The sequence below is a fragment of the Delphinapterus leucas genome, chromosome 2 (genome assembly GCF_059928025.1).
Source record: "Delphinapterus leucas isolate spDelLeu-1000000601 "Yukka" chromosome 2, BTC_Dleu_Yukka2, whole genome shotgun sequence".
NCBI lineage: Eukaryota > Metazoa > Chordata > Mammalia > Artiodactyla > Monodontidae > Delphinapterus > Delphinapterus leucas.
In genome coordinates, this window is record NC_143130.1 from 107,184,219 (window position 1) to 107,210,401 (window position 26,183).

Below are 26,183 nucleotides of genomic sequence, written 5' to 3' on the forward strand. Positions count from 1 at the left end.
TAGTAACTGTCATTTATTGAGCACTTAACCAAGCCAGACATATTGCTAAACACCTACATGTCTTATCTCATTTAATCCCCCCAGCAGCCCCTTAAGGCAGACACTAAGTAAGTCACCTGCCAAGATGCCATAGCAAGGGAGGCAGGTAGGTTAGCCAACAAAGCCCAAGCTCTGTGCTCTCTCTCCAACCTCCCCACCCGCTCTGACCTGCCCAGTCTCTAGCCCTCCTCTAAGGCAAGAAAGCCCTTTAGATGGCTCTCTAATGAACTACCTGGGGGAGGATGTGATTAGATTAAAAGAAAGTCTCTGCTGTCCTTCAGTCTAAAGTCTAGGCTAGGGCGCAGTGGTTAAGAATCCGCCTGCCAGTGCAGGGGACAAAGGTTCGAGCCCTGGTCCGGGAAGACCCGCACGTGCCGTGGAGCAACTAAGCCCATGCGCCACAACTACCGAGCCTGCGCTCTGGAGCCAGCGAGCCACAACTACTGAAGCCAACACACCGCAACGAAGAGTAACCCTCGTTCACCGCAACTAGAGGAAGCTCGCGCGCAGCAATGAAGACCCAACACAGCCAAAAATAAGTAATAAATAAAATAAATAAATTTAAAATAAAATAAAGTCTAGGCTAAAGGCTCCAACAAAGCCCATCCATCTCCTTCCTGGCTGCTCCTCCCCTTTCTCATCCCTTTGCAGGAACGAGAAACGATTACAAGTCCTCTTGGCAGTGCTGCTATATTGCTAGGGTGCCCACTTCTAAAGCAAACAAAAACACACGGAAACGCATCATCACGCTAGGCCTTTTAAGATCAAATTCCCTGGCACCAAGGGTGAACATGTGTCCTAATGGGGCATAGGGAAAAGGAGTGAAGGGGGGACAAATGAAGGGGAAACTGTAAGGTTAAGTGGGGAGAGACGTGTGCAGGGTTTATTTTCTGGCTGGTGGTATCTGAAAGGTGAAATCCTCATGGAATCTTGAGACAAAAACCCACTGGGGAGAAACCCACACTCCAGCAAACAGCACACCCTAGTGGTCTCACCAGGAAGTGCTTATCTATATGAATGGAATCCCTTTCCTAGCCTACTCTTCAGTAGACCCACTCAAACTGGACGGAGGAGGCTGACTTCAGAGAAAAGATGCCCCCTCTTTTCTCAACCACTGCCCAGCACCAGCTCCGTGGGCAGGAAGGTACCATCCTTGGCGGCTCGCATTCCTTCCTGAGACCCCAGCTCTCAGGGTCATGCCTCCACCGAATTCAGGCAGCCTGGAACCAGCAGGACCTGTCCTGAAGTGCTCTCCCACCCCAGGCTTTACAAGAGAAACTTGCAGAGCCTGGAATCCCAGGAGATAACAGAGTTCCAGATACGCAGCACCCCGTCTCCTTCCTGTCTGAAGTGCATACCTCTCTGAGGACCTAGTGGAGATTACTGGACAACACACTCATCCTACAGGAGAAGTTTCAGATTCAGGGGTTCAGGGAACACAGGGAGCAGGGCCCCAGCAGGCAGGGAAGCCCCGCACCCTGACCCCACCTGTGAATACGGCAAAACCAAAACACGCTTCCTCCAGGGACCAGCATACCGTTCAGCGTCTTGGTTCCTCAGTCAAGCTCAGGGAGCTAAGGTGAAAAGACACTTTCTCCCCCAGACACCCGCGTCCTGCCTTCCTAGCTCCCACTGGGCTGTGCTGCCTCCCCGAATATCAGGAACAGAAAACAGACACACTCTGCTCCAGATGGATTCCCCCATCTCCCCAAGCTGGGAGCTCAGTTACTCCCTCCCCCATTCTCCATTTTTTCTATATTCCACTGTAGCTATGACAGTCCCTTTAAAAAAATTTTTTTTAAAAAGTGCAGCAAGAAAGAAAGTGTTTACTTCTGAGGCCAGGGCCTCCACGAATGCAGCGCTGAAGTCTCTGGGCAGAGGGCTCTGCATGGGGAGGGCTGGGGCTGGGAAAATAAGAGGCTCACGGGTCTCCGGTTCAGCCAATTCTCAGGACTCACTCCATCCTCCTCTGACACTTCCCCTCTCGCCTATCGTCTCTCCTCTCCCATCTCTTACCTGTCCTGGGATCTTCGGGCAGGTGCGAGGAGGAGGAGGTGCCAGCACTCGGGAGGAGGGGCAGGTGCCGGGAAAGGGAACCCGGGGTAAGGCTCGAGCTCCAGCAGCTGTTGACTCTGAAGAGCAGAAAAGGCAGAGTGTGACTCCGGGGACCGATCTGGAAAACAGGAAAACACATGTGTGACTCTGGCCGGCAGCAGGGAGGGGCCAGGGAACGGGTTGGAGCTGGGACCGCCTGTTCAGACCCAGAGGACCTCAATGCCTGCCCGCCTCCAGGCACCTTCTCCACTCGGAGCCTCAGCTCCTCCTCCCCTCTACCTCAGCCCCTGAACTTCCTGCTTGTCCTGCATTTACTGAGGTCTTGAGTTTTCCCAGTGACCTAGGACCTAGGTGCTCTCCTGATGCCCTTTACAACTCCCCTCCCCGCTCATTCCATTCCCTACTCATCTCCCACTCACATACTATCCTTGGCCCTGTGGAGGGCATAGGATCCATGGTTAGGGCGTTGGAACTCTGTGGTCCCATCTCAAGAGCCTCAGTGCCATTTCAGCCCCTATGTAAGCCATGCATACCAAGGAAGGCCAGTTGTGGGGTTATAGCCACGCACACACCCAAACACTAAGCAAGCCCGCTCACATATCAGGTCCCCAGGTGGTTCACGTGATGCGAGTGTTGCCAGGTAAGAGCCGGCCAAGTGGACCAGAGCAAGCCCTGGCACCCTGGGCAAGCCAGTGAGTTGGCACCCCCTCAAACCAGCATTATTTAAATATCTGTTGAATGTTTATGTAGCAGAAGTGGGGGAATACCGATTTTCTCGGAATAAAAACTGGAAGCCTCATTCTTTCTCTTCAAAATTAGAGCTTAATGCATGAATTCATTACATGCAGTTTTCTGAAGCAGACAGTTTCTTGGTAGGCATATCAAACCATTCTGAATGTAGACAATGGCATAAATCTCAGGGAGTGGCACTTCACAGCGCATAGCACATTTTCAGAATTCCAGCTGTGATCACTGCCTCTAGGCAACTATCAGCTGTGATCTAACCCTGCAACTTGTACCTGTACCTGCGTGTTGCAGAATTATTCTAGAGACAGGTGGTCTAGGTGAGCAGTCCTCAAGGATTCTGTCAGTGGAGGGGAGCCAAGTTACAGTTCACCAAGAGACAGAAGTCCGAGCTCATTGGCTCCAAACGTCTGAATTACCCTAAGGATAACTTAGCGCCCTTTTAGACCCAGGCTGCTTGCCCAGCTGGCCTGCCCCTTAATCCCACTCTGGGCTCAAATCCAAGTTGTAAATGAGGGAAGTTCCTAGGAAGACAGCCCTAAAGCTGCCCCTTTTGGCACTGGCCCCTGTTCCCTCTCCCTCACTCCAGCCACACTGGTCTCCTTCCTGTTGCCACACAAGCATGCTCCCTGCCACCTCAGGGCTTCTGCAATGGCTGTTCCTTCTGCCTGGAACATTCTCCATGTTATTGTTCATTCCCTCACTCACTCCATTCAGGTCTGTACTTAAACACCACTCTATCAGAGACCTTCCCTGAGGAGTCTCGGAAGGAGTAACTTCTTCCCTTTGCCAATCTCCATCCGCTTCACCGGCCGGACTTTTCTTCAAAGGCACCCACTATCACCTGGAGTTTGTTTGTTTGCTGTCACCTCCCCCACTAGCATGCAGCACCACCAGAGCTTTACTCGCTGGTATCCCCAGCGCAGGGCCCGTGCAGACAAACGAATGTTTGCTGGAAGCATAAATGAATGAACAATGCCCTTCCTCCTAGACTGATTTCCCAGTTGGGCTCCGGGAATGTCCTGAACTTGCCCTTCAGACCCACCTATGCTGCAGCTGCTCTGGCTCCTAATCGACGAGTTTTGAGGGGGGAGGGTATTTATTCTTTTTGATTGTAATGGGTCGAAGGAAAGGAAAAGAGTATAGTTTTCACAGTTTTACTTGGCGGTCTAGAATGATTTGAATGGGACTTTCCGCTTCCTCAGTGGTAAAACAAAAACAAAAAGCCCCTCATCTAACGCGCCTTCCCCGGCTTGGAAGCTCCCGGCTGCTCTGCCCCACACCCAGGCTCAGGTGGCCGTTCTAGGTGCGGCGAGCGCAAGGTGCGACGTCCGCGAAGAAGGAGTGAAAGGGCAGAGGGGACAAAGGCAGAGGGAGGCAAGCGCTCAGGCTCAACCAAATGTATGCGGGTTCGAGGAAAGTGGAATTGCACGCCCTTCAGCGGGAACTCTCCCCAGACCCGCCCCCGCTGCGCTCCTCGCCCCGCCCCATCCCCCTTCCGCCCCCGCCCCGTCCGCGCGCAGAGCTCACCTTTGCCCATTTCTCCCGCCCTGCCCCCCCCTCCCAGCCTAGCTCTCCTCGGCCCTGCCCCCTGACGTCGTCCCCGCCGTTTCCCGTTACTTCCCTCTTTCTCTCGGCCCCCGGTTCCGTGTGTGCGGCCCGAAGATCTCTCCTTCGCACCTCGACCCAGCCACCGCCCGCCCCCAAAGGCCCTCTGGGAGGCTCGGTCGCCTCCGAAGTCCAGGTCTGGCTGCGGCGGCCGAGGCGGGCTCTGCCCTGGGGCACCAGGACCCCACCTCACCCGGACTCCTTCGTTCCCTCCACCTGGCCAAGCAGTCCCCGCCCCCCCCCACGGGCTCCAGGAAGCGCTAGAAGAGAGAGCTTGTGGTCGGTGTAGGCGAAGATCGCAAAGGTCCGAGAACCGAGAGGCCCCGCAAGCCGCTCCCCTGCCCTGTCCTGGCTCAGGCACAGCTGCGCTGCCCCTGAGAAATGAAAATGACCGCGGATACCCTTAGACGCGTCCTCCGCCCCAGGAACGCTCAGCTTCCTCTTCCCCCCCTCCCAATCCAGCTCGAGCTGGCGGGCCCGACGGGGGTCTGGGCAAGGGCCCCGAACCCAGGCAACCCCGCCTCCAGCCCCGAGACGCTCACGGCTGAAACTCGGGAGGGACTGTGGATCGACAAGCCCCGTGGGGGAGGGGAGGGAGCGGCGTCCGCTTGGAGCCAGGGGAGGGGTCTCCCGGAAGGGCGACTCAACTCTCCGCCCCCTCGGGGAAGCTGTTGCGTCAGCTTCAAGATCCCAAATTAAAGAAAGTGGTCTCCACCGGGCCGGGAAGGTGTCGGGCCGTAGGGCCGCCGCCAGGAGGCAGCACTTAACCAAAAATGTCCGGGCTGAGGGTGTCCGGGAGGCTGGAGTCCCCACCGCACCTTTTCATCTGAAGGATCTTAGTGGCAGAGTGGACCAATAAAAGAGGAAGTTGCTGGACTAATTCAAGGAAAGGGATGTGAAAATGTTTCACCACGTATTAAACCTAAAAGATGACTTGTAAATAATACAATTTCCTTTAGTAGACTTTATGGACAGTCCAGCTTTGGCATCTTTTAAAGCCACTCTGCAGAGATTCATAGAGAACCACCCACCTTCAAGACCAGTCTGGTGGAAAGGCACACAGCTTAAGAGACTTCCCAGCTACCAGGCGAGAAAAAAAGAGCGTAGCCCGAGGTCATAATTTACCCATCCTGAAGCTGGGTCATTTAACACAGAATTTAGCCTGTACTGATTCAGCAGAGATTTGACAGCCATGGGAAAAGAAAAGGAATATGTTACAATAAATTATGTAAGTAATAAGGAAATAATATGCAAAGCAATGTATTGTGTGAGTGGGTGGTTTATAGCTGTCAGTTCCCACAGCTCTTGCATGGAGTGACAGTGATTTTGATCTTTTTTGAGCGGTCCTAAGGAGGAAGCCAATGAAGGAACAGGAAATAAGACACTTCCCAAATAGTTCGCTCTTCTTCAACCTCAGAATTTAGTCACGGTATGCAAAAAGGGGACGAGGTTGCAAAATGAGGTGGAATTAGCTACCCAGAGTCACCTTCACTTAATGTTCTTTCTCCAACATCATCATTATTCATCACAACAGTTTAAAAAGCACCAACGTGCCCAGTGCACTTGTACAAAAATTACTGTATACAGACCTGACAGAAGGATATTTGAATAAACATGTTGGATGAAAACATGAATGGACAACAATGTGTTAAAGCCAAATGCAGGCTGTGATGCCCTGGAGAGGCAAAGGAGTTTAAGTAACAGAGGAAAGACATGAAGCTCAGATTCCGGATGCTTCCCACCATTGTTAACTCTAGCCTTTGCCAGATGAAGCCCAGAGGCTGAAAGACATTCAGTTAGGGGATGATGAAACCGCTTTCCTGTGGTTTAGAGTCGATGAAGTCATTGAAGAGCGCTGTCCTAGTGCCAGACCCACTCCCCTGCAACAGTGTTCCATGAGGTCCCTGAGAATGCTGATGATGTTAGCTGTCAGCACTAGAGTTCTCTTTCTCTCTCCCTCTCAAAATCCTAACCCATATTTCCAACCCATGGATTTCCAATCCATGGATTGTCCCCCCTGCCACATCACTCTAACCACATCAAAGGCTGAACTCATCTTCCTTCCAAAGACCTTTCCCCTCCCAGTTTTCCCAGTTTTACAGATCAAGATTCCCATTTGCCCCAAAGTCCTCCAGCTCTGGCTCCTTGACTCCCACGGCTATTAAATTAGTGCATGTGTTCAGTTCTGCATGTGGAGTTAATATTGTCCACATTATTTGTTCCCCTTAATGCACGTGGCCTTTTTCATGATTTTGCACCCATAGTGTGTGAGCTACTAAAAGATAGAGGAGTGTTGCTGGTTCAACTCCTTTATATAGTGTTGATAGTAGTGCCAGCCTTTCATCTTTCCTACGAATCTTGAATGTTGACACCGACGTTATTTTTCCAGCCCTTGGCTCCTACTACGTGATTCTCCAACTGTAAATTATGTAATGGGATTGCAGTGCTGTCTGCCTCAGCTGTCCATCTCAGAACCAGCCAAAGGCACATGGAGTCTAGCCTGGGAAAGGTGTTACTCAGTCATTATTGCAACTGTAAAACAATAAATCCACAGCCACATTTTGGTTCAATTTCCTGATCTCTGAAAATTACAAGCTATCTCTACAGTGATTGCTTCCTGGTCTGTCTTATCTATTTTACGGGTTTATTATGAAAATTTATAAAGAAGTGTTTTGTGTCATTTATACAGAAGTGTTTTGATAACTGAAAATTAAGTGTACACATGTAAAATGGTAATGGTACTCTATTGTCTTACTTCCCTTGCTTAGTTTTTTGGGTCCATCCGTTGGCTTACAGCCAAGGTTCTTTTATTCCCATCCCTTCTTCTAGTTCAGCCCTCCCCTATACCATTCTTATTGTTATCAAAACAGCTGCTTTTACTTCTTAAACCAGGACCCACCCTTCCCCTCTTTCAAAGCACAGTTCAGAGCCACCTCCTGTGGAAAAACTTCCCAGTCCTGCAGAAGGAAACGATAAACTTCCAGATAGGCCATTACACCACTCCCTCAGGTTCCCCCAGTCAGCATGTGTTTAAGTGTCTATAGCCTAGCACAAGAGTAATGGCCACTTTTGTAGGAGCTTCACCATTTATAAAGCACTTTCACTTACCTTATCGTTCTTAAAATGTTTTCATAAATGTGATATATTTTAAGCTTTTTCTTCAATGAAGAAATTAGGGATAAATGACTTCCCCAAGGGCAAGTAAGGCATACCTTGGAGCTAACCACCACAATAAAGCAAATATCACAATAAAGTGAGTCACAGGAATTTTTTAGTTTCCCAGTACATGTAAAATTATGTTTACACTATATTATAGTCTATTAAAAGTGTGCAATAGCATTATGTCTAAAAACAAAAGTACATACCTTATTCGAAAAATATCTTATTGCTAAAAAAATGCCAAAACAATTACAATAGCAACATCGAAGATCACAGATCACCATAACAAATAATAATGCCAAAGCTTGAAATATTTCAAGCATTACCAAAATGTGACACAAAGGCACAAAGAGAACAAATGCTGTTTGAAAATCTGGCACTGATAGACTTGCTCTATGCAAGATTGCCACAAACCTTTAATTTGTAAAAAATGCAATACCTGCAAAGCACAATAAAAGTATGTCTGTGAGTGATAAAAGAAAGAGGGAAGAAGCCACGGATCTGGGTTTGCCACTTACTACTACCTACCTCACAAGGTTTTTGCGAGGATTATATTATACAGTGTGTGGTGGTAGCTCTTATAAAAATGGAATCAGATGTTAGCTCCAATACCTCTTCCTCAAGAAAGCCTTATTAGACAGCCTACTCCAGATCGTTCCCATCATATGCTCACAAGCAGCACCTACTTCCCTTCCCAGCATTCATCTCAGCTGTAATATTACAGTAATGTGTATGATTATTTATCTTCATCTCTCTCTAGACTAGGAGCTCTATCTGAATAGGGACGTCTGCTCTGCTCTCCACACCGAATACAGTGCTTATCACATACAAGTTCTTCAATTTCGTTTGATAAATGAGAACTGAAACCCACATTTTCTGATTCACTCTAAATTTGACTCTTAGGCTGGAGGAAATATGTTACAGTGATGCCAGAAGACAGAATGCGGTCACGTGGATGTTACTCAACTGATATAAAAGAATAAATTTCAAAGGACTAGAGACCGCTGCTGGGCAATGGGGGGGGGTGGGGGGAAACAGTTCGGAACGGTTTAGTCTGGGCGCAGGCGACTTGCGCACGGTTGTAACCACCACTGAGAATGCATCCGCTGAACGACCGTTCTCACCCAAAAATCCCTGGAAGCAGTTTTGTCCCTCTTTTCCGTACGATGAGCCAAGATGGCGCGGCCCTTGATTGAAAACCAGATTCAAGATGGCGACTCCCGGCTTCCCGCGCGGCGTCGGGGCGTGGCCAGGAGGTCACGCCCACTTCCGGTTCGGCTCTTCAGCATGGCTGCTTTGCGTTTACTGCTGTCTAGTAAGCGGGTGTAGGGTCCGGGAGCTCAGGGGTTCGTGGAGGCAGGCCCGGGACGCCTAGGCTGGCTGCACGGCCTCTTTCCCAACTCTGCCGTTTTCCCAGCAGGTGTCCGGAGGCTGCACTGCGGCGCCGCGGCTCGGGCGGGCAGTCAGTGGCGACTCCAGTGAGTGCCGGTCTGGGGGGAACTGAGGGGCCAGAAGCTGGGCTGAGTCCTCACGGAATTGTTTTTCTCCACCCAGGCAGGGCCTTGCCGCCAACCCCTCCGACTACGGGCCCCTTACGGAGCTCCCAGACTGGTCTTACGCGGGTGAGCGCTGATCTGACAGTTAACTCTACTTAGGAGATTTTCACCCAGAGGGAACGCCCGTGGTCGGAGGGGAGTTGGGGGGAGTGTCAAGGTGCGGGTTGTGTCTGAGCGGACAACGTATTGAACTTTGTATTTGGAGTTGGGGGGAAGAAATCCTATTGTTTATTTTATAAATTAAACTACGCCTATGGAAAGTAAAGCTAGACAGGATCTTCTTGGCTTGTGGGGATAAGCAGAAGCTAACTCTGATGTGGGGCATCCCGCGGGAGGGACAAGACTTTATGTGTCTAAGAGGGACGTGGTTTTTTTAAAGTTACGAGGAACCGCCCTTCTGTGTGGTGAGTACATTGTTGAGAATTTGTTACCAAGTGCAGGTAGAGCTCTTTGAGAGGCTGCCTAAATGAGCGTCTCAGAGAGAGGCTTAGAAAGAGTGAGGACAGAGGATGACGGGCTCTCTTCAGAAAAGTTTCTTCCTTTACCTTAAAACAAAACAAAACAAGACGCCCTAGAAAGGAAGAACCTTAGAAAAGTTGAAGCCACTCCGCACTGCCTTGGGACTCCAGTTCACAGGTGGTAAAATTGAGGCCTACAGAAGTAAATTGCTCAGGAGCACAGAGCTAGATAGTAGCAAAGCCAGGACTAGAACTGAGCAGAGGCCAGGCCCCCTTCAACAGCACAGAAACCTGAGTATTGGATTCTACAGGAGTATGAACCTTCTTAATCAGATATTTGGTGGCTGAGGAGGATGGTGAAGATTTTTTTCCTACTTGTTATTTACTGTAGGATGCCTAGGAGCTCCTTGAAGTAGTATGGAATATTGGGAAGACTCTGGAATTGAATTTTTTTTTTAATTTATTATATTTTTACTTATTTATTTTTGGCTGCGTTGGGTCTTCGCTGCTCCACGCGGGCTTTCTTTAGTTACTGCGAGCAGGGACTACTCTTCGTTACGGTGCACGGGCTTCTCGTCGTGGTGGCTTCTCTTGTTGGGAGCACGGGCTCTAGGCGCGTGGGCTTCAGTAGTTGTGGCACACGTGCTCAGTAGTTGTGGCTCACAGGCTCTAGAGCGCAGGCTCAGTAGTTGTGGCGCACGGGCTTAGTCGCTCCGTGGCATGTGGGATCTTCCCGGACCAGGGATTGGTCCCCCGTCCCCTGCATTGGCAGGTGGATTCTTAACCACTGTGCCACTAGAGAAGCCCATGGAATTGATTCTTAATCCAGGCTACTCTACTTGCTAACTTTGTGGTTAGCAAGTTACTTAATGGTATCTCTCAGTTTCCACAAATGTAAAAGAAGAATACCTATCTCAGATGGTTCTTGGAAGGATAAAATGAAACAACCAGTATAAAGCACCTGATATACACAGTATTGGTTCTCTTTCCTGATGAATATTATCTCTTATTTGTCTTGCCTTCAAACTTTTGGACAGAGTTTTCACTGTTTCTTTCTTTCTTTGTAGAAAGTAAGTATCCTTTTAATCTCTGTTATAAACTACTTGAGATCAGATACTGCATTTTTTCAGCAAGTCAGCAGACATAAGATTTTTATTATGGGCCTACACTATACTACAGTGAAAGTAAGGGATACAGTCCCTAATCCCAAGCAACTTAAAAGTCTTGCTGGAAAAACAAAGCATGGACATTTTTAAAATTAAGTAATAATATTTCAGTGCTCTGCCCCTTTCCAGAAGGAGTTGAGGTGGCTAAATAAGGCTAAAAACAATCAGTAGTACAATAAATGTCCCCAAACAGAGAGATGAATATTAAATGATGGAGATGCATTTCTTTCAGAAGAGAGAGCTGACAGAGTTGAAGAGGTTAGAGAAGGATTTCTGGGACAAGTACAGCTTGAGGTGGGCCTAAGAATGAGAATTTGGCTGGAAGGAAAGGAAGAGAGGGTGTTTCATTATAGAGTGAGAGGGAACTCAGCAAGGACTCACTGGTAAGTAGAACAGTAATCAGATTGCTTGAGTGGAGGATTTCTGAAGATAAAACAGGAGATTCAGCATTGCAAAGGACCTCAAATTCTAGGCTAATGAGGGAGGGGTAAGTAAAATAGAGTAGGAACATGCCTAGGAGCTTATTCTTGGTGGTTCTGGCATACCTCACCATTGAGGGAAGTGTTCTAGGGGAATTAAGCTACAGTGGGTGTGAAATGGAAAAGAGGAGCTCAAGATTTGTTCTTCCCTCCTTCCTATCACAGCCGCTTTCCCAGGGTCCTGCAGGCCATCTCTAACACTCGCCTTTTCTCTCACTTCTATCTGCAGATGGCCGCCCTGCTCCTCCAATGAAAGGCCAGCTTCGAAGAAAAGCCCAAAGGGAAAAGTTTGCAGTGAGTGGCCAGAGCCCACACAGAGCAAACTGTGTGTAATCAGGGAGAGATTTTAAATTGTAATTTGTCTTTAGTTGGCACCTAAGCTAACACGTACCCCTCACTCCGAGGTTTTATCCGCCAAAGGTTTTAACAGTACCGGGAGAAGGGAGGGTAGAGTGGGTCACTCATAGGGCAGGAACCAATAGCAGACACCCATTTTGCTGCCTTCCTCCTGATTCCCAGCCCAGGACCTGGTTCCACCCCTTCCCCAGTCAGGGGTGTCATTTTCCAGCTGAAACCTCTGACTTTGATCTGTGAATGAAAGGATATATGGTGCAGAGCTCAAGCCCCTGATGTTATCCACACTGTTTTCCTGTCTGTTTCAGAGACGAGTTGTACTGCTGTCACAGGAAATGGATGCTGGATTACAGGCATGGCAGCTCAGGCAGCAAGAGAAGTTGCAGGAAGAAGAAAGGAAGAAGCAGAATGCTCTTAAACCCAAAGGGGCTCTACTGCAGAACCCACGACCAAGTCAATAAAAAGCAACTCCTGTCTCCCCCGGCCTGTCTCTGGCTTTCTTTTCTATCACCTAGATGTGTCATCCCAGCCAGAAGAAAGTCTTTATGTTCCCCATCTGTCTTCAGGGCAAAAGAGGATGGACACCAGGAAGAACAGGCTGTAAGATCACTGCCTGGAAGTGTTGGCACAGTGCCCTCACCACAGTTCCATTCCGGTTCAGCAGAATCTTGCTCGGGGGTATTGACCCCCTCTTTTGCAGGCCATAGGACTGGCCCAACTTTGCTGCTCTGCAAACATGAAAAAGAGGGCAACAGTTTCCCTGGCTTTAGCCACACACTAAAGCTTTTAACAGCCCATACAGAGTTCAGGCCTCATGCAGTTACGCATTAATAAATGTTTTGATGAAAAAGGCTTTCCAGCTGAGATCCACTTTTTGGCAAGCAACTGGTATCAGTTTTTGTAAACTTCAGATACATGGCCCTAGAGGATACTCCCACTGGGAAGGCTGACACGGGAACAGCAGACTTGGGTGTTGCATGTTCTGCTGAAGAGTGGGATCCTGAGGTTTCTGTGGTTCTGACTGAATTGCAGAGGTTGGTTGGAGAGAGGCCTGTACTTCCCAACCCCCACTTGTGCAGGGGAGCCCTGCGGTGCTCAGCCCCCAAACAGTGACTGTGGAATAGGTACCTAATAGCCACCATATACTTCCCACAGATCTGTTAGCTGCACAGGCCCCAGGAAAACCTTTCATTTTATTGATCATGGCTCCTCCCATGGATTCTGAGGGAAAAAGGACCTTTGCTCCCATTACAATACTGAGCACTGGGCTTTTCTTCCATTCTCCTGCCACAAATAATGTGACAGTTCTTTTATCTCTAGGATTTCTGGAACTTCCTACCTGACATAATTTCTGTCCAGCCTCCTTTATTCCTTCCCTTGCTTTCTTTCCCTCCCTTCTTCTCCGCCCCCCCCCCAACCTCCTTCCTCTCTTCGCTGACCAATGCAGTTCCTGGATCTTAGATTTCGCTGATGGTTGGGTTTTCTGTGTCCCACACTTTTCCTGACTCTGTTGTGTTGCTTTTCCAGATCTAGCCCTCAGCCTCTTATCTGTCTCCCTTTCCCACCATCAGCTCTAGCCTGCCCTCCCCCTTCCCTTCATACCTCCACCTTTTGTTCTCAGAGTCTAGTCAGCCCCTGAAGGAGGAGATTATACTCTTTCAGGGATTATCTCCTTTTCCGGTATAGAGCGGGAACTAAACCCCCGTAGGCCTGACTCCCATTCTCTCTTTTCTGCAGTTTCACCAAACTTGATTTGCCTTTCCCCGCGTTTCATGGCCTTGCACTCCTTTCCTCCCCAGCCAGTTCTAGTTCAAGGGGCAGCAGATTGCAAAGGACAATAAAAAAGGGGGCGCATTCGTCTTTCTCCAGGGACAGGACCCCCAGATCCAGTGTGGTGGTGGGATTTGTCAGTGGGTAGTTGGGTTTCGTTATTGTTGCTTTTTTTTATTATTTTTTGTTAGGGTAGGGACAGAGGTGGCTGACAAGAATAAGGGACACAATTTTCAATACGGTTGAGCCACAGGCCCTAGCAGATGACCCCGCACACCGGGTCTCATGGACACGGAAGATGCCCCCACCATCCCAGGCTCTGAGCTTCGCAGTGCTTCTCACGGAGGTGAGACGAACGGTGGAAGCAGAGGAATCAAGCCACCCAAAATATGCTTAGAAGGAGAAAGTGTCCCACATCCCGTCCCTTGAGTCCCCCCAAGCCCCCCGCTCTCGGCTGTGGCCTCAACCCCTGCAGATGGCAGCCTCCACCACAGAAAGGCAACTTAGGTTTTTTTTTTTTTTACCCTGCTCTTGGCTGTAATTGGATTCAGACTGAAACAACCACGTCCGCACCGGGAAAGGAGGGCATTGGGGCGGGGGCGGAGGGAGCCTGTGGGAGAAGGGAGGGACCAGAGGAGAGAGCGAGAGAGGGCTCGCCATCCAGTTCGCAGACTAAGCAGAAGAAAGATCAAAAAACGGGAAAGCGGGGACGAGCAAACAGGCGCTTTCAAGAACAATCCCCTCATCTCCAAGCGGACAGCGCTCTAGGAATCCAAATTCAGTGCCTACGGAAGACAAAAGGCGCCCCGAGGGAGTGGCGGTGCGACCCCAGGGCTTGGGCCCCTACGCGGAGCCCGCACGGCCCGGCTGCCCGGAAGGTCGCGGACCATGTCTCTCGCCCCACGACCCGCCCGCAGTCTGCTGCTCCCCCTGCTCGCGCTCGCCTCCGCGCTCGCCTCCCTCAGCTCTGCCCAAAGCAGCTTCAGCCCCGAAGTAAGTGAGCTCCTCCGGCCCTGCCCGGAGTCGCGCCCGCCGGGGAGGCGAGCCCGGGGGTCTCCGAGGGGACAGCCCCCATTCGGAGAGAGGAGGGCTCTCGGCGTCTCCGCTGCTCCGGCCTGCAGGGTCCCCCTTCCTTTCCTTTCCCTCCTCATCTCCAAACTTCCAAGTCGATCCAACTTTTGCTTCCTCCAACTACCACCCCCCCAACGCGCGCGCGCGCGCCGCCGACTTTCTTTCCCATTCCTTTCCTTGGAAGAACTTTCCTGCCGGGGCCCACTCCCCACCCTCCCCTGTTCCCCTGGGCTCTGAGCTCAGCTCTGGAACCGGTCGGGAGCCTGATAAATATTTGGACTCCGCTCAGACCCCGCGCTGTCCTGGTTTCTTGTCATGTGCGAGAGTTTGTTGTTTCTTCGACTTTCCAGTTCGCAGGCGCTCTCCCGCCCGCGCTCGCCGGCGCTCTGCCGGCCGGGAGGGCTCCGGGGACGGCGCCCCTTGGCCCGGGCCCCCCACGCTGCGGCCGCCGCCTCGCTGGCGCTCCCGGCCCTCCTCGGACGCGTCGGCTGCCAGGTGCGGTCGGGGGTGGCCGGCGGAGCGGGCCCGACCCCCACCCCATCCCCCGCCTTTCCGAGAGGACCCTCTGTGTCCCGGCCCGGAGCCCTGGCGTCGAGGGTCGCGGCGCTGGCGCCCTGGCCCGCGTTTCCGGACACACAAAGGTCTCCTTGTGAGCCGGGGCCTCGGCCGGGCTGCCGCCTCCGCTCCCTGCTCCCCCTTCGGCGCCTTTAGGCTCTTTTTGTTAATTGCTTTTCTGTGTTAATTGCAGGGAGACTGGGGGCGTCGTACGGGGAGCGGGGTGAGGGCCTGGCCCTGGGCTCCCGCGCAGGTCTTGACTGACTCGGTTGCCCCCCACCCATTCCCCGACGCTGGCCCACCGGGCTCGGGAGGAAGCCGCGTGGGAGTTGTCTGAGGAAGTTTTTCCTCTCTCTCTCTTTTATTTTGGGGTGAAGGTGGGAGACGGATTTGATCAGCTTCTTATTTTGGGCCATCCCAACCCACTCAGCTCGGCCAGGGCCTGGGTGCGGTCGGGAGGGGCCGGGAAGGGCCCCTGAGCAGGGGGAAGGGATCAGGACTTGGCTTCCTCCCTCCTGGTCCCGGCCCTGGTCCCACCCCGGGAGGAAACATCTCCAGAAAGAACACACTCTCTCTGTCCTGAGACTGACAGGAATAGTGTGGCCCTAGGCATGGAGGTGACCACGGAGAGTGAAAAATCTGCCCAGGGGCTAAGCCTGACAGGGTCCAGGAGGGAGGAGGAGGCATCCTCTTTCCAGGCCTGGAGTCTTCATCAGAGGCCCGAAAGGGAGAGTGCCTAACAAAAGGAGCCCGGGCATCTGGGGGCTTCCCGCTGCCAACTTCGCCTGCCCTGCCTTCCTTCCCTCCCCTGCCCCACTAGGTCCCCTTGGGGAGGGGCGGCAGCCCTGGCTCTGTTTTAAGCGGGTCATGGGCAGTCCCAGTGCCAGAACCATCATTTGCTTCTGGACCATGGAGGGGTGGGAGGCAGAGGGAGGGAGGAGCAGGCCCAGAGGCTGGGATCCAGGGCCTGCAGAAGAGCCAGAGATTCACCCCAACCCCCTCCAGGACTCCTAGGCCGGTGAAGTGGGCCTAGGAGTGGGAGGGGTTCCTTGTCCTTGACTTTCCCCTAGAGGAATACCTCGCACCACTCAGTTTTCAGGACAAAGCCAGCCGACTCAGTTCTCTGACCCTGCAGAGTTGCTCCCTCTCCAGGCAAATCTGGAGGGAGAGCTGGGGTGGCCCAGGCCTCAAACAGCCGGCCTCCTCCCACCACCTCCAGGGTCCTGCACCAGCTCCGGGACAGCCCTCTCCTCTCCTTGGCCAGTCTGGCACTTGGCCCTTCTCCCACTCAGCCGCAGACACAAGAGTCCTCTCTTCTGTGGTTCCGACCTCATAGTCTCCTCTGTGGTTCTTGCTTTGCTCAGAGCCTAGGCCTGGGAGGAGGAGAGGAATGGGGGCACTTCCTTTCCAGGACTTGTGGCTCTCTTGACTCCAGAGAAGTCCCTTTCTTGACTAAGTCTCCACCTTTCTCTACTGCATATGGGGTGGGGGTTGTGGGCGTGAATATTTAGACCTATCCACCTTCTTGAAAGACTCATCAGGAAGAGGGATGTATCCCAGAGCTCCCAGATGTGGATTCTCCCTATCTCTCTGCCACCCTCCCTCCTGTCATCCTGCCCCGGGAGCTTTGCCCCCTGAGGGTTGAGGGGGCCTGACCTCAGTCTTCCAGCTCCAGCAGTGGGCTGCTCCCATCCTTTCCCAAAGCTGAAGCAGCTGCTCCCCCACGACAGGTCATAAACCCGGGATGTGACTACCCTACAGGTGAGGCCAGGGGCAAAGGGAGTTTCCTGCATACTTGGGCACAGGCCACAGCAGGCCTCCTGCAGGCAATAGCTGTGGCATCAGTTAGCGCAGGTCAGGGCAAGTTTAGAGCTCCCAGGAGAGCAGCCCAAAACGAGCCTCCTACTCTGCTCCCCTCTGGTATAACAGAGGTTAAACTTCGCTCCCTGCCTTCTTCCCCTGAGGAGGGGCTCTCAGAGCGGGTGGTGCTAGGGTTGTTCTGGCCAGGCCTGTTGGCTGCGGAAAGGCTGTGTTGTTTACATCTCGGGCCCTAACTCCCATCATCAGCCGAAGGGGATCAGTTCCCAGAACCATGTTGCAATTCTTGCCCCTGCCGGCTCAGGTCCCCAGTCAGCTGCTCCTGAATCACCCCCAGCCCCAGTGCAAGAGCACTGCACCACCGTCAAGGCCTGGGCCTCGAGGTGAAGGGCCACGTGGAGAGCCATCCTAATGACCTGGAGTAAGGGATGCAGCGCCACTCTGTACTCCAAGCTCCCCCGCTAGGCAACCTGCAGCCTCCTCTGGACTCCTTAAGAAGGCAAAGCTGGAGCAGGGACCAGAGCCATCCGAGTAGCATCTCCCCATAGGAGGATCTGAGCATGTTCATGTTCCACATAAAACTTGGCTCATTTTACTTTTCAGGCTTTAGGAAAAGACTCCATTTTTCTTACAATAAAGGCTGACTTTTTCCTCAACAGGGCTTCGCAATGTGGGTACCTTTCAGTCAAACACCAAAAACCCAACTTTACTTTAAGGCAATATGCCAGCCTTTATATCATGAACAATTTCACATCATACCTAAAATAAACTACAGTCACCAAAATACTAAGTAAAGTACTAACCCTAATCCTGACCACCATCCCAATCTCCCACTCCCTCTACTGAGAACCTTAAATGGGTCTTTAGGTCCCAAGCCCTAGGTCAGATGCTGCTTGGATGGCGACAGTGGCAGGATCCTGACTCTGTGACTGGATCACATCCGCACCACCTCCAAACGCCCCAGCTTCCCCTATCAGCAGCCAGCCGGAGCCCTAGCTCCTTTTCTGCTCTCCTTTCTGAAAAGATCTCAGTCAGCTGTGTATACCCCGGAAGCACAGCATGCCTGTCCCAGGAGAGCCTCATGCCAGGCCCCAAAGCGGAGCCCCTCAGCCTCTCCTCTCTCCAACCACCATGGGCACACCCCAGCCTCAGGTGGGACACGCTGTATTTACAAGAACACTGACACAGAGGAGAAAAGCACTAGAAGGAATCTCAGCTCTGGGAAGACATCCTAGAACTCAACTAAACCACCAGGGCTCCCATCAAAAGAGTTACAGCCAAAGCCCAGCGCTGTGGTTCCCCACCCCTCCAAGAGGATCAGCCATACTAGGACCCGGGCCAGAGTTTGGGTCCAGCCTGGGAGTTCCTCCAGACCCATTGCCAGAGCCAGGCTAGGAGCTCACTGCCCTTTCCACACCAAGCCAAGGGTGCATTCCAGGTGCCGTGAGGAAACAGAGGCTTCCCTCGGGCCAGGTGGGGATGCTCCAAGCCACATCCCTTTCCCTACAGGCCTGGCTGCAGCAGTATGGCTACCTGCCCCCTGGGGACCTGCGCACCCACACACAGCGCTCGCCTCAGTCACTCTCAGCTGCCCTCGCTGCCATGCAGAGGTTCTACGGTCTGCGAGTGACAGGCAAGGCTGACGCAGACACCGTGAAGTAAGTGCTAGACCTGGCAGGAATTCTGCCCAGCACCCACCCGCACAACACTGAGTACCAGAGACGCTGCCACCTGAATGCCTGATTCCACCCCCACACCTCATCCCCACAAGGTGATCCCGACCCTCTCCATGAGGTTCATCCAGACCTCATGACCTTGTCTCTTCCCCACACTGACCCTGGGGCCGGACATTCCCCCTCTCCTCTGAAGACCTTTCTCTTTCATACGCTCTCCTGACCACAATCCTCACACCCCAGGGCCATGAGGCGCCCCCGCTGTGGCGTTCCAGACAAGTTTGGGGCTGAGATCAAGGCCAATGTTCGAAGGAAGCGCTATGCCATCCAGGGCCTCAAATGGCAGCATAACGAGATCACTTTCTGGTGAGTCCAACAGGCAAGTGGCCTTTCTCACATCAGGTCACCCTTCCCTATCAGTGGTGCTTAGAGACCCTGAGGCTCCCTTCCCTACTCACCCCTGTTCCTGAGAAGCATCCTCGGGGGTAGGGAGGAAAATGGTTCTCATCCTGGAGAGGGGTGCAGCCGGTAGAAGGTATATCCCAGGGCCAGAAAGCCCTCAGTTCTTGGGACAGAGGCATCGTGAGGCGGCGGGAAGAGCTGGGTCAGACAAAGGTGGCTGGACGGCTCAGTCAGACCTGGGAGAGTACAGGAAAGGAGTTCTGCCCCTTGTTGTCCTAACGCACTCCCATCCTCTCCCCACGTGGCCGGACCTCAGCATCCAGAACTACACCCCCAAGGTGGGGGAGTATGCCACGTTCGAGGCCATCCGCAAGGCGTTCCGTGTGTGGGAGAGTGCCACGCCGCTGCACTTCCGAGAGGTACCCTATGCCTACATCCGTGAGGGCCACGAGAAGCAGGCCGACATCATGATCTTCTTTGCTGAGGGTTTCCACGGCGACAGCACGCCTTTCGATGGCGAGGGTGGCTTCCTGGCCCATGCCTACTTCCCAGGCCCCAACATCGGAGGGGACACCCACTTTGACTCTGCCGAGCCCTGGACTGTCCGGAATGAGGATCTGAATGGTGAGCAAGGTAGCCCGGGGACTCTTATCCCTGGAAGAGTCAAGAGTCATTTGTATGGGGGTTCTCCAGCTTCCTCCCCAAGCCTCAGACCCCCAAATCTCAGGGCTTTGGGGGACCACAAACATCTTCCGGTCTGACTTCCAATGAAAGTCAGAGCTATTTTGACTGTCTTGAGCTATTTGACTGTTTTGAGCTATTTGACTGTTTTGAGCTATTTACATTTACATCGTTACATCTGGTCCCTTCTCTCGCCCAGTAACTGACTTCCCAGTCAAAGACTTCAAAGCATCTGTATCACTCACTTTTCCAGGCAAATGTCATGTCTGGCTCCTGGGAGAAACTGAGGCCCAGATAGGACCTCAGCTTCCCAATCCTTGCTGGGATTTGGATCCGGCCCCAGAACAGTCTCTCGCCTCTACCCAGAAGAGTTGCTGGCTGGCTTTTGCCTCCTCGGCCAGATATGAGGCTGGAACTCAGGATCTGGTCACTTTGGGTGGAAAATTTGGCAGGCAGGCTTCGTTGTGAACCTGAAGCTTCTGATGGGGAAGCAGGGAGTCTGAGGGAAGAGATCCAGGCTGCCATCATAACCATCCCCATCCCTCCAGGGAATGACATCTTTCTGGTGGCTGTGCACGAGCTGGGCCATGCCCTGGGGCTTGAGCATTCCAATGATCCCTCGGCCATCATGGCACCCTTTTACCAGTGGATGGACACAGAGAACTTCGTGCTACCCGATGATGACCGCCGGGGCATCCAGCAACTTTATGGCAAGTAATCTATGCCCACATCTGCTCCTTCCTCTCTGCCCCTTATCCTCTCCTGTTCTCCCTGGCCTGTGCATTTTCCCCTCCCTCATGCCCTACAGTCTCCCCCCGGCCCCCCCACCTGACCCTGCCTCCATCCGCTCCCACTTTTAAAAGACCCCACCTTTTCTGTCCTTTCCCAGCTGATTGCTTCAGCCTCCCGCAAAGGCCCAGCCACACCTCTCCAAAGGTGTTATCTGCCCATATGTCTGTCCTTTCCTCCTACTCTGCCACCAAGTCTGAAGTGCCCCTCATGTATCTCTGCCCCAGGGAGCGAGTCAGGGTCCCCCACCAAGATGCCCCCTCAACCCAGGACCACCTCCAGGCCCTCTGTCCCTGATAAGCCCAAAAACCCCACCTATGGGCCCAACATCTGTGATGGGAACTTTGACACCGTGGCCATGCTCCGAGGGGAGATGTTTGTCTTCAAGGTGAGAGGGAGAAGCGGGTTGGTGTGGGGGACAAAAGGGCTCCATGACCGGGAGGCTGGGTGGAAACAGCAGCAGGAGGACTAAATCCTAAAACTGAGGCAGTGGGGGAGCTTTGGGGACTGAGCTGGAGGACAAAGCTAAAGATGTAATGAACTGCCTCCCAGGAGCGCTGGTTCTGGCGGGTGAGGAAAAACCAGGTGATGGATGGATACCCCATGCCCATCGGCCAATTCTGGCGGGGCCTGCCCGCATCCATCAACACTGCCTACGAGAGGAAGGATGGCAAGTTTGTCTTCTTCAAAGGTAACCGGACATTCTGCCTTAGTCTTTGGGTGTGGGGAGGGTCTCCCTGGAGGAGCACATTCCACCTGACTCCTCCAAAGACCGTAGAGCCCAGGTGGAATCAGATCCTGCCCTCCCCTCTCCTCCCCAGGAGACAAGCACTGGGTGTTTGACGAAGCTTCCCTGGAGCCTGGCTACCCCAAGCACATTAAGGAACTGGGTCGAGGACTGCCTACCGACAAGATCGATGCTGCTCTCTTCTGGATGCCCAATGGAAAGACCTATTTCTTTCGGGGAAACAAGTAAGGCCTCAATCCCTGGGCCCCAGGCCTCCCTCCTCAGACACCACCACCAGGTTCCCTCAATTCTGGAGGAAGACCTACTTTCCCCCTGAAATGTTTCCCTGGAGAAGAAGCTGGCTGAGTCTGTGCTGTTGCCTAGCAACGGGCAGCCTCCATTGGGTGCTGAGTGAGTGGGGTATGACCGGGTCACCGTTTCAGACCTGCTCATTTGATGCCTCCTGCCCCCAGCCCTGTGCCACCGCCCCAGCTGCCAGGCACTGTCATTAAGGGCCGCTGGTGGCTCCTTGCAGCCTGGGCCCTCCCTCCCACCCCCACCTTCCACCGCTTTCAGCTGCAGGCCCTCATTACTCAAAACCCCTGTCCCCCCCGCCCCCATCCACAGACACCCTTTGCTCACCGGCGAATTCAGTCCCGGGTCCCACTCCCCTCGGAGGACATGCCCAGTGTCCAACCACTTCCCTTCCCTGCCTCTCCCCCAGGTACTACCGTTTCAACGAGGAGCTCAGGGCAGTGGACAGCGAGTACCCCAAAAACATCAAGGTCTGGGAAGGAATCCCTGAGTCTCCCAGAGGGTCATTCATGGGCAGCGATGAAGGTGAGAGGGGCACAGGAGGTGTCTGTGAGGGGAGGACCGGAAGAGGGAGTTAAGAGAGAGCAGGAGGAAAGACGGAGAGGATCGGGCTGAAAATAATGATGAGGAGGACAGGGGAGCCCCTGCCATGTGCCAGGCACTGAGTAAGTGCTTTCCACGCTTCGGACCCCTTAATCCCCACCACTGTCTCAACCTGGTGCTAGAGTTACCTGGTTTCACAGCTGAGGAAACTGATGCTCAGAAAAGCGAAGCGATTACCTCAGCTGGCGCGCACACTGACTGGATTCTCTCCCGCTCTTCTTCTCTCTTTGCCTCTTCTCCGGACGCTGCCCGCACCTCTCATCTGCAATGCCGCCTTCTTGCTGACCCTTGCAGTCTTCACTTACTTCTACAAGGGGAACAAATACTGGAAATTCAACAACCAGAAGCTGAAGGTTGAGCCTGGCTACCCCAAGTCAGCCCTGCGGGACTGGATGGGCTGCCCGTCGTCGGGGGGCCGGCCGGATGAGGGGACTGAGGAGGAGACGGAGGTGATCATCATCGAGGTGGACGAGGAAGGCAGCGGAGCAGTGAGCGCGGCCGCCGTGGTGCTGCCTGTGCTGCTGCTGCTCCTGGTGCTGGCGGTGGGCCTCGCCGTCTTCTTCTTCCGACGCCACGGGACCCCCAAGCGACTGCTCTATTGCCAGCGCTCCCTGCTGGACAAGGTCTGACCCCCACTGCCGCCCGCCCACTCCTCCCACGAGGACTTTGCCTCTGAAGGCCAGTGGCAGCAGGTGGTGGTGGGTGGGCTGCTCCCGCCGGTCCCGAGCCCCCTCCCCAGCCCCCCCCCACGTCCCTTCTTCTCTGTCCCATGACTGGCCTCTCCCCCCCTCCGCGCTGGCATTGCTTCTTCCTTAGATGGGTCCCCCGGAGGCTGAGCAGGGGCTGGCCTCCCAGCCCCTGCCCCTCAGGGGCCCCCGTGGCTTGGTGTGTGTTCAGCCCCATCTGAATGTCCGGGCTCTGCACTTGAAGGCAGGACCCTCAGACCTCGCTGGTAAAGGTCAAATGGGGTCATCTGCTCCTTTTCCATTCCCTGACATACCTTTAACCTCTGAACTCTGACCTCAGGGGTCTCTGGGCACGCTAGCCCCGCAAGCCCCCGGGGGTACCCAATTGGCAGCCTCCCACCACTCTTTCTGGCTGAAAGAAATCTAATCTTGTTGTGAGGGGGAGACCCTGAGAGAGTGAGGGGGTGAGGGCTGCTCAGCTACCCTAAGACCTTGGGAGGAAAGCTCAGAGAGGGTCAGTCCTCTCCACCAAGATCCGCCTCTGCCCCACCTGCCCCCAAGAACTTCCACGGAAGGAGCCTGAGCCATTAAGGACTAACCTGGGGCTGCAGAAACCCTTGACAGCCCTACCCTCCCAAACGTTAGCCTCGGATGGGGATGTCAAGGTTGGAAGAGCTGAGACCAGGGGGTGCAGCTACCGGGGTGGGCCCCAGGAGTCCTGGGGGTGAACCTGGGGGCCACAGAGAAAGAACCTCACTCAAATGCAGGCAGCTGGGGTAGGGACCCAGGGGCAGAGCAGTCAGAGAGGACAGGGCAGGACCAAAAGGCAAACCAGGGAGTTGCAGCAGGAGTGGATGGCGGGGGGCCGGGCAGGCCAGGCCGGCAGGGACGCCACAGGGTGGGCTGTGGTAGCCGGGGGAGGGCACGTTTTATTGGAGCTCTCAGGAAGGGCCCGAGAAAGGCACACCTGCTCCCATTTGGTGCCCTGGCTTCAATCAGACCGCACGGAGGGGAAGGCGGGGAGCCAGAGAAAGGAGCAGAGAGGGCACACATGGGGGACTGGCGACCCGGAACCTTGATGAGAGCAGCCACCTAGCTAGGGAGCCGAGGATCAGCCTGCCTCCGCCAGCCTCCGGGAAGGGGCAGGCGCCTGGGCATTTTGTCAGGTTAGCCCCTCGCTTCCCGACGACCCCCCCAGCCCTTCCTACAGGTGTCCTGCCCTCCCCTCCCCACCCGGCCCACCCATTTGAGGTCTCCTTGGGCCGCCGAAGGTGGTCCTGGTACCCGGAGACCTGGGAGAGTGAGAGACCACGTGGGGGCAGTGAGCGGAGAGGGATGTCAGGGGTGGGAGGAGTGCGGTGAACGGTGCTGGCAGTCCGGCTGAAGTTGTCTTGTTTGGGTTTTTTGTTTTGTTTAATGTATATTTTTATTATAATTATTATATATGAATTCCCTTCAAATCGTTCCTTTTTGTTAACAAGGGGCATGGGGAGGGGTGGGGGTGGGGCAGAGGCGTCCGACCCCAGGAACCTGCAGGGCGGGGCTGGGTCAGTGCCCTCTAAGGACATTTTCGACCTTGTTCAACCTTTCCACAAAGAATAAACAGTGTTTCACGTTCCTCGTGTGGCTGCAGTTTGTGTGCCTGGGACGTGGCTGTGAGGGGAATGGGAAGCAGGAGGGCCGTGCGGTGTTTTCCGTGAGGTGGGGTTTTGGTATTTTTCATACATAACGGAATATGTTTATTCTCGGTGGACGAAAAGGATCCAGGGCCCAGAGATGGGGAGGAGGGCATACTCCACGGGGGCCGGCGAGTTGTCCGCAGAGCTCAGCCAGCTCCCCTCTCCCAACCTGGCCTACGAGGCTACCTTTGAGGCCCAGGACTGCAAAGCAAGAGGAAGTGGCCAAGCGGAAGCCACTCGGAAAATCTTCCTAGATTGCGTTACCCTGTCGTGTGATCCAGCCGCAGACCCTCCGTTTGCTCAGGCCTCGCGCAGCTGCTGGGGGATTCCCCCATCACAGTGAGCCTCGGGCTTGGGCGGGAAGCAGGGGACAGGCCCTTCTCCCCAGCCCTCAGGATCTCAGCCTCTCCCAGGCCTGGGGCTCCCCTGCAGGGGCAGAAGGAACAGAGGGGAAAGAAAGAGGTTGCCCCGTGGCCAGTTAGGAGCAGCCTATCTCTGGCAAAACAGGGATCTCACCCCAGTTGCCCAGGAGAGGCAGGATGGTCGGGTTGGAAGGGCAGAATGACAGGGCTTTGTTTCCTCTTTCCTTAGAAACTGCTGCCCCAGACAGGGTTCCCAGGCTGTCGACCCACCCTTCCTCCAAACCAGCCTGGAGGGAGCAATCGCTCAGTTGCTGAGTCAGCTCAGCTGAAGGGAGCAGCCCTCTTTCTCCCCTCCTTCCCTTCCTGCCTCAGCCCTGCCCTCGCTCCCTCCCGGCTCCAGCCCAGGCCCCCTCCACGGCCTGCCTCCTAGAGGCCTGGCCCCGCCTAAGCCAGGCGTTTGATGCAGCTGTTAGTCAGGGCTGGCTGGTGTGATTGCTTTGGCAGAAGGGGTACCCCCCCTTCCTGCCAGCCAGGAACCCTGACCTTATGCCTGGCCTCCTGCGCCTCTCCTGCCCAACAGCTGTTTGGCAGGGCCTGTGTGTCTCCGTGGAGTTGGACACCACCTCCCCGCCACCCTCACTGGAGGGGATGGGGACCCTGAGAAGTCAGGGGCATCTGGGGGTGGTAGGGCCCGAGCCGTGTGGCAAGGAGCTCAGAGATGAGCTCATGGCCCTTTTGTGTTTTTGTGGCCCACATCTGGAGGCAATTACAGATGTTATCCAGTGGGAGTTCTGCAAAACACAGCTGGAGCCAGTGGAGGAGCGTGGGGAGGGGGACTGCCAGAGGGAAGAGGAGAGGGAGCCTAGGGCTCTGGCGTCTGGAGTGTGGTTTCCCCATCACGAGGAAATTGTTTGGCCCTGATTCTGGAATCACAAGATTCTCTCTGAAGCCAAGGGGGAGAGATGGGAATGGAGGACCAGAGACAAAGGGGGAAGAGGTGGAAGAGGCTTCACAGGCTGGGAGAATTGCAGGGTGAAGGCTGCAAGGTCCCGTGCTTCTGACATGCCTTGGGTCTGAGGGATCCAGCCCAGTGAGGCTGCCCCGGGGACCCCACCGGGCCCCAGCTGAGTGAACCACCAGGCCAGGCTGGGTGAGGAGAGAGCAGAAGGCCCCAGGAGACCTGCAAATATTGCTTTCACTGGCCCTACCCTGCTTTGTCCATTGGGCCTGACCCAGTTTCTATGGTTCCAAGTTCCTTTATTCGAAAGCAGCACATGTGAGTTAGAGCAGCCAGGAGGGAGCCAAGGGGAATCTGCAAGGAGGTTTGGGCAGAACCCAGGGAAGCGGGCTCTCAGGAAATTGGACTATACTCTGCCCATCACTGCACCCCACACATTTGGGGGAGCCATGGACGCCCTTGACATCGACTCCCTT

General features: G+C 54.1%; 3 protein-coding genes across 7 annotated transcripts in view; 2 read left to right on the forward strand and 1 right to left on the reverse strand.

Moving 5' to 3' along the window:
• The window catches only part of SLC7A7 (solute carrier family 7 member 7), a 35,102-nt gene extending 30,957 nt beyond the window's left edge, over positions 1-4,145 (reverse strand). Inside the window, exon 1 of the mRNA XM_022553596.3 lies at positions 2,056-4,145. Within this exon, the coding sequence (XP_022409304.1) occupies positions 2,056-2,233 (178 nt within the window). The 5' untranslated portion in view covers positions 2,234-4,145. The remainder of the gene's footprint in view (positions 1-2,055) is intronic.
• Positions 4,146-8,800: 4,655 nt separating this feature from the next.
• MRPL52 (mitochondrial ribosomal protein L52) lies at positions 8,801-12,101 on the forward strand. 5 transcript variants are annotated; one of them, XM_022553605.3, is made up of 5 exons: positions 8,856-8,920; positions 9,026-9,083; positions 9,160-9,227; positions 11,494-11,565; positions 11,927-12,101. In XM_022553605.3, the coding sequence occupies exons 1-5, from the start codon at positions 8,893-8,895 to the stop codon at positions 12,034-12,036; spliced, it is 336 nt and encodes a 111-aa protein (XP_022409313.2). In that variant the 5' UTR covers positions 8,856-8,892; the 3' UTR covers positions 12,037-12,101. The 5 variants fall into 5 exon arrangements, with proteins under 5 accessions (XP_022409312.2, XP_089761997.1, XP_022409313.2 ...); XM_022553602.3 differs by having other exon boundaries at positions 8,860-8,920; positions 9,023-9,083; positions 11,494-11,558; XM_022553603.3 differs by having other exon boundaries at positions 8,863-8,920; positions 11,494-11,558.
• A 1,892-nt stretch (positions 12,102-13,993) lies between these two features.
• Positions 13,994-24,211, forward strand: MMP14 (matrix metallopeptidase 14). The gene is made up of 10 exons (XM_089905518.1): positions 13,994-14,381; positions 18,342-18,490; positions 18,749-18,871; positions 19,224-19,531; positions 20,137-20,302; positions 20,609-20,765; positions 20,930-21,068; positions 21,199-21,349; positions 21,829-21,944; positions 22,317-24,211. Exons 1-10 carry the CDS (start codon positions 14,277-14,279, stop codon positions 22,649-22,651), a joined length of 1,749 nt encoding a protein of 582 aa, XP_089761644.1. The 5' UTR covers positions 13,994-14,276; the 3' UTR covers positions 22,652-24,211.
• Positions 24,212-26,183: the final 1,972 nt, after the last annotated feature.

Bases quoted from the DNA above. Each gene is read 5' to 3' on its own strand.
- MRPL52 (XM_022553604.3), top strand. From the start codon at position 8,816: ATGGCGACTCCCGGCTTCCCGCGCGGCGTCGGGGCGTGGCCAGGAGGT. The intron at 8,921-9,022 runs GTAAGCGGGTGT...CCGTTTTCCCAG, and splicing joins TTTGCGTTTACTGCTGTCTA to CAGGTGTCCGGAGGCTGCAC. The intron at 9,084-11,493 runs GTGAGTGCCGGT...TTCTATCTGCAG, and splicing joins GGCAGTCAGTGGCGACTCCA to ATGGCCGCCCTGCTCCTCCA.
- MMP14 (XM_089905518.1), top strand. From the start codon at position 14,277: ATGTCTCTCGCCCCACGACCCGCCCGCAGTCTGCTGCTCCCCCTGCTC. The intron at 18,872-19,223 runs GTGAGTCCAACA...GCCGGACCTCAG, and splicing joins CATAACGAGATCACTTTCTG to CATCCAGAACTACACCCCCA. The intron at 21,350-21,828 runs GTAAGGCCTCAA...CCTCTCCCCCAG, and splicing joins TATTTCTTTCGGGGAAACAA to GTACTACCGTTTCAACGAGG.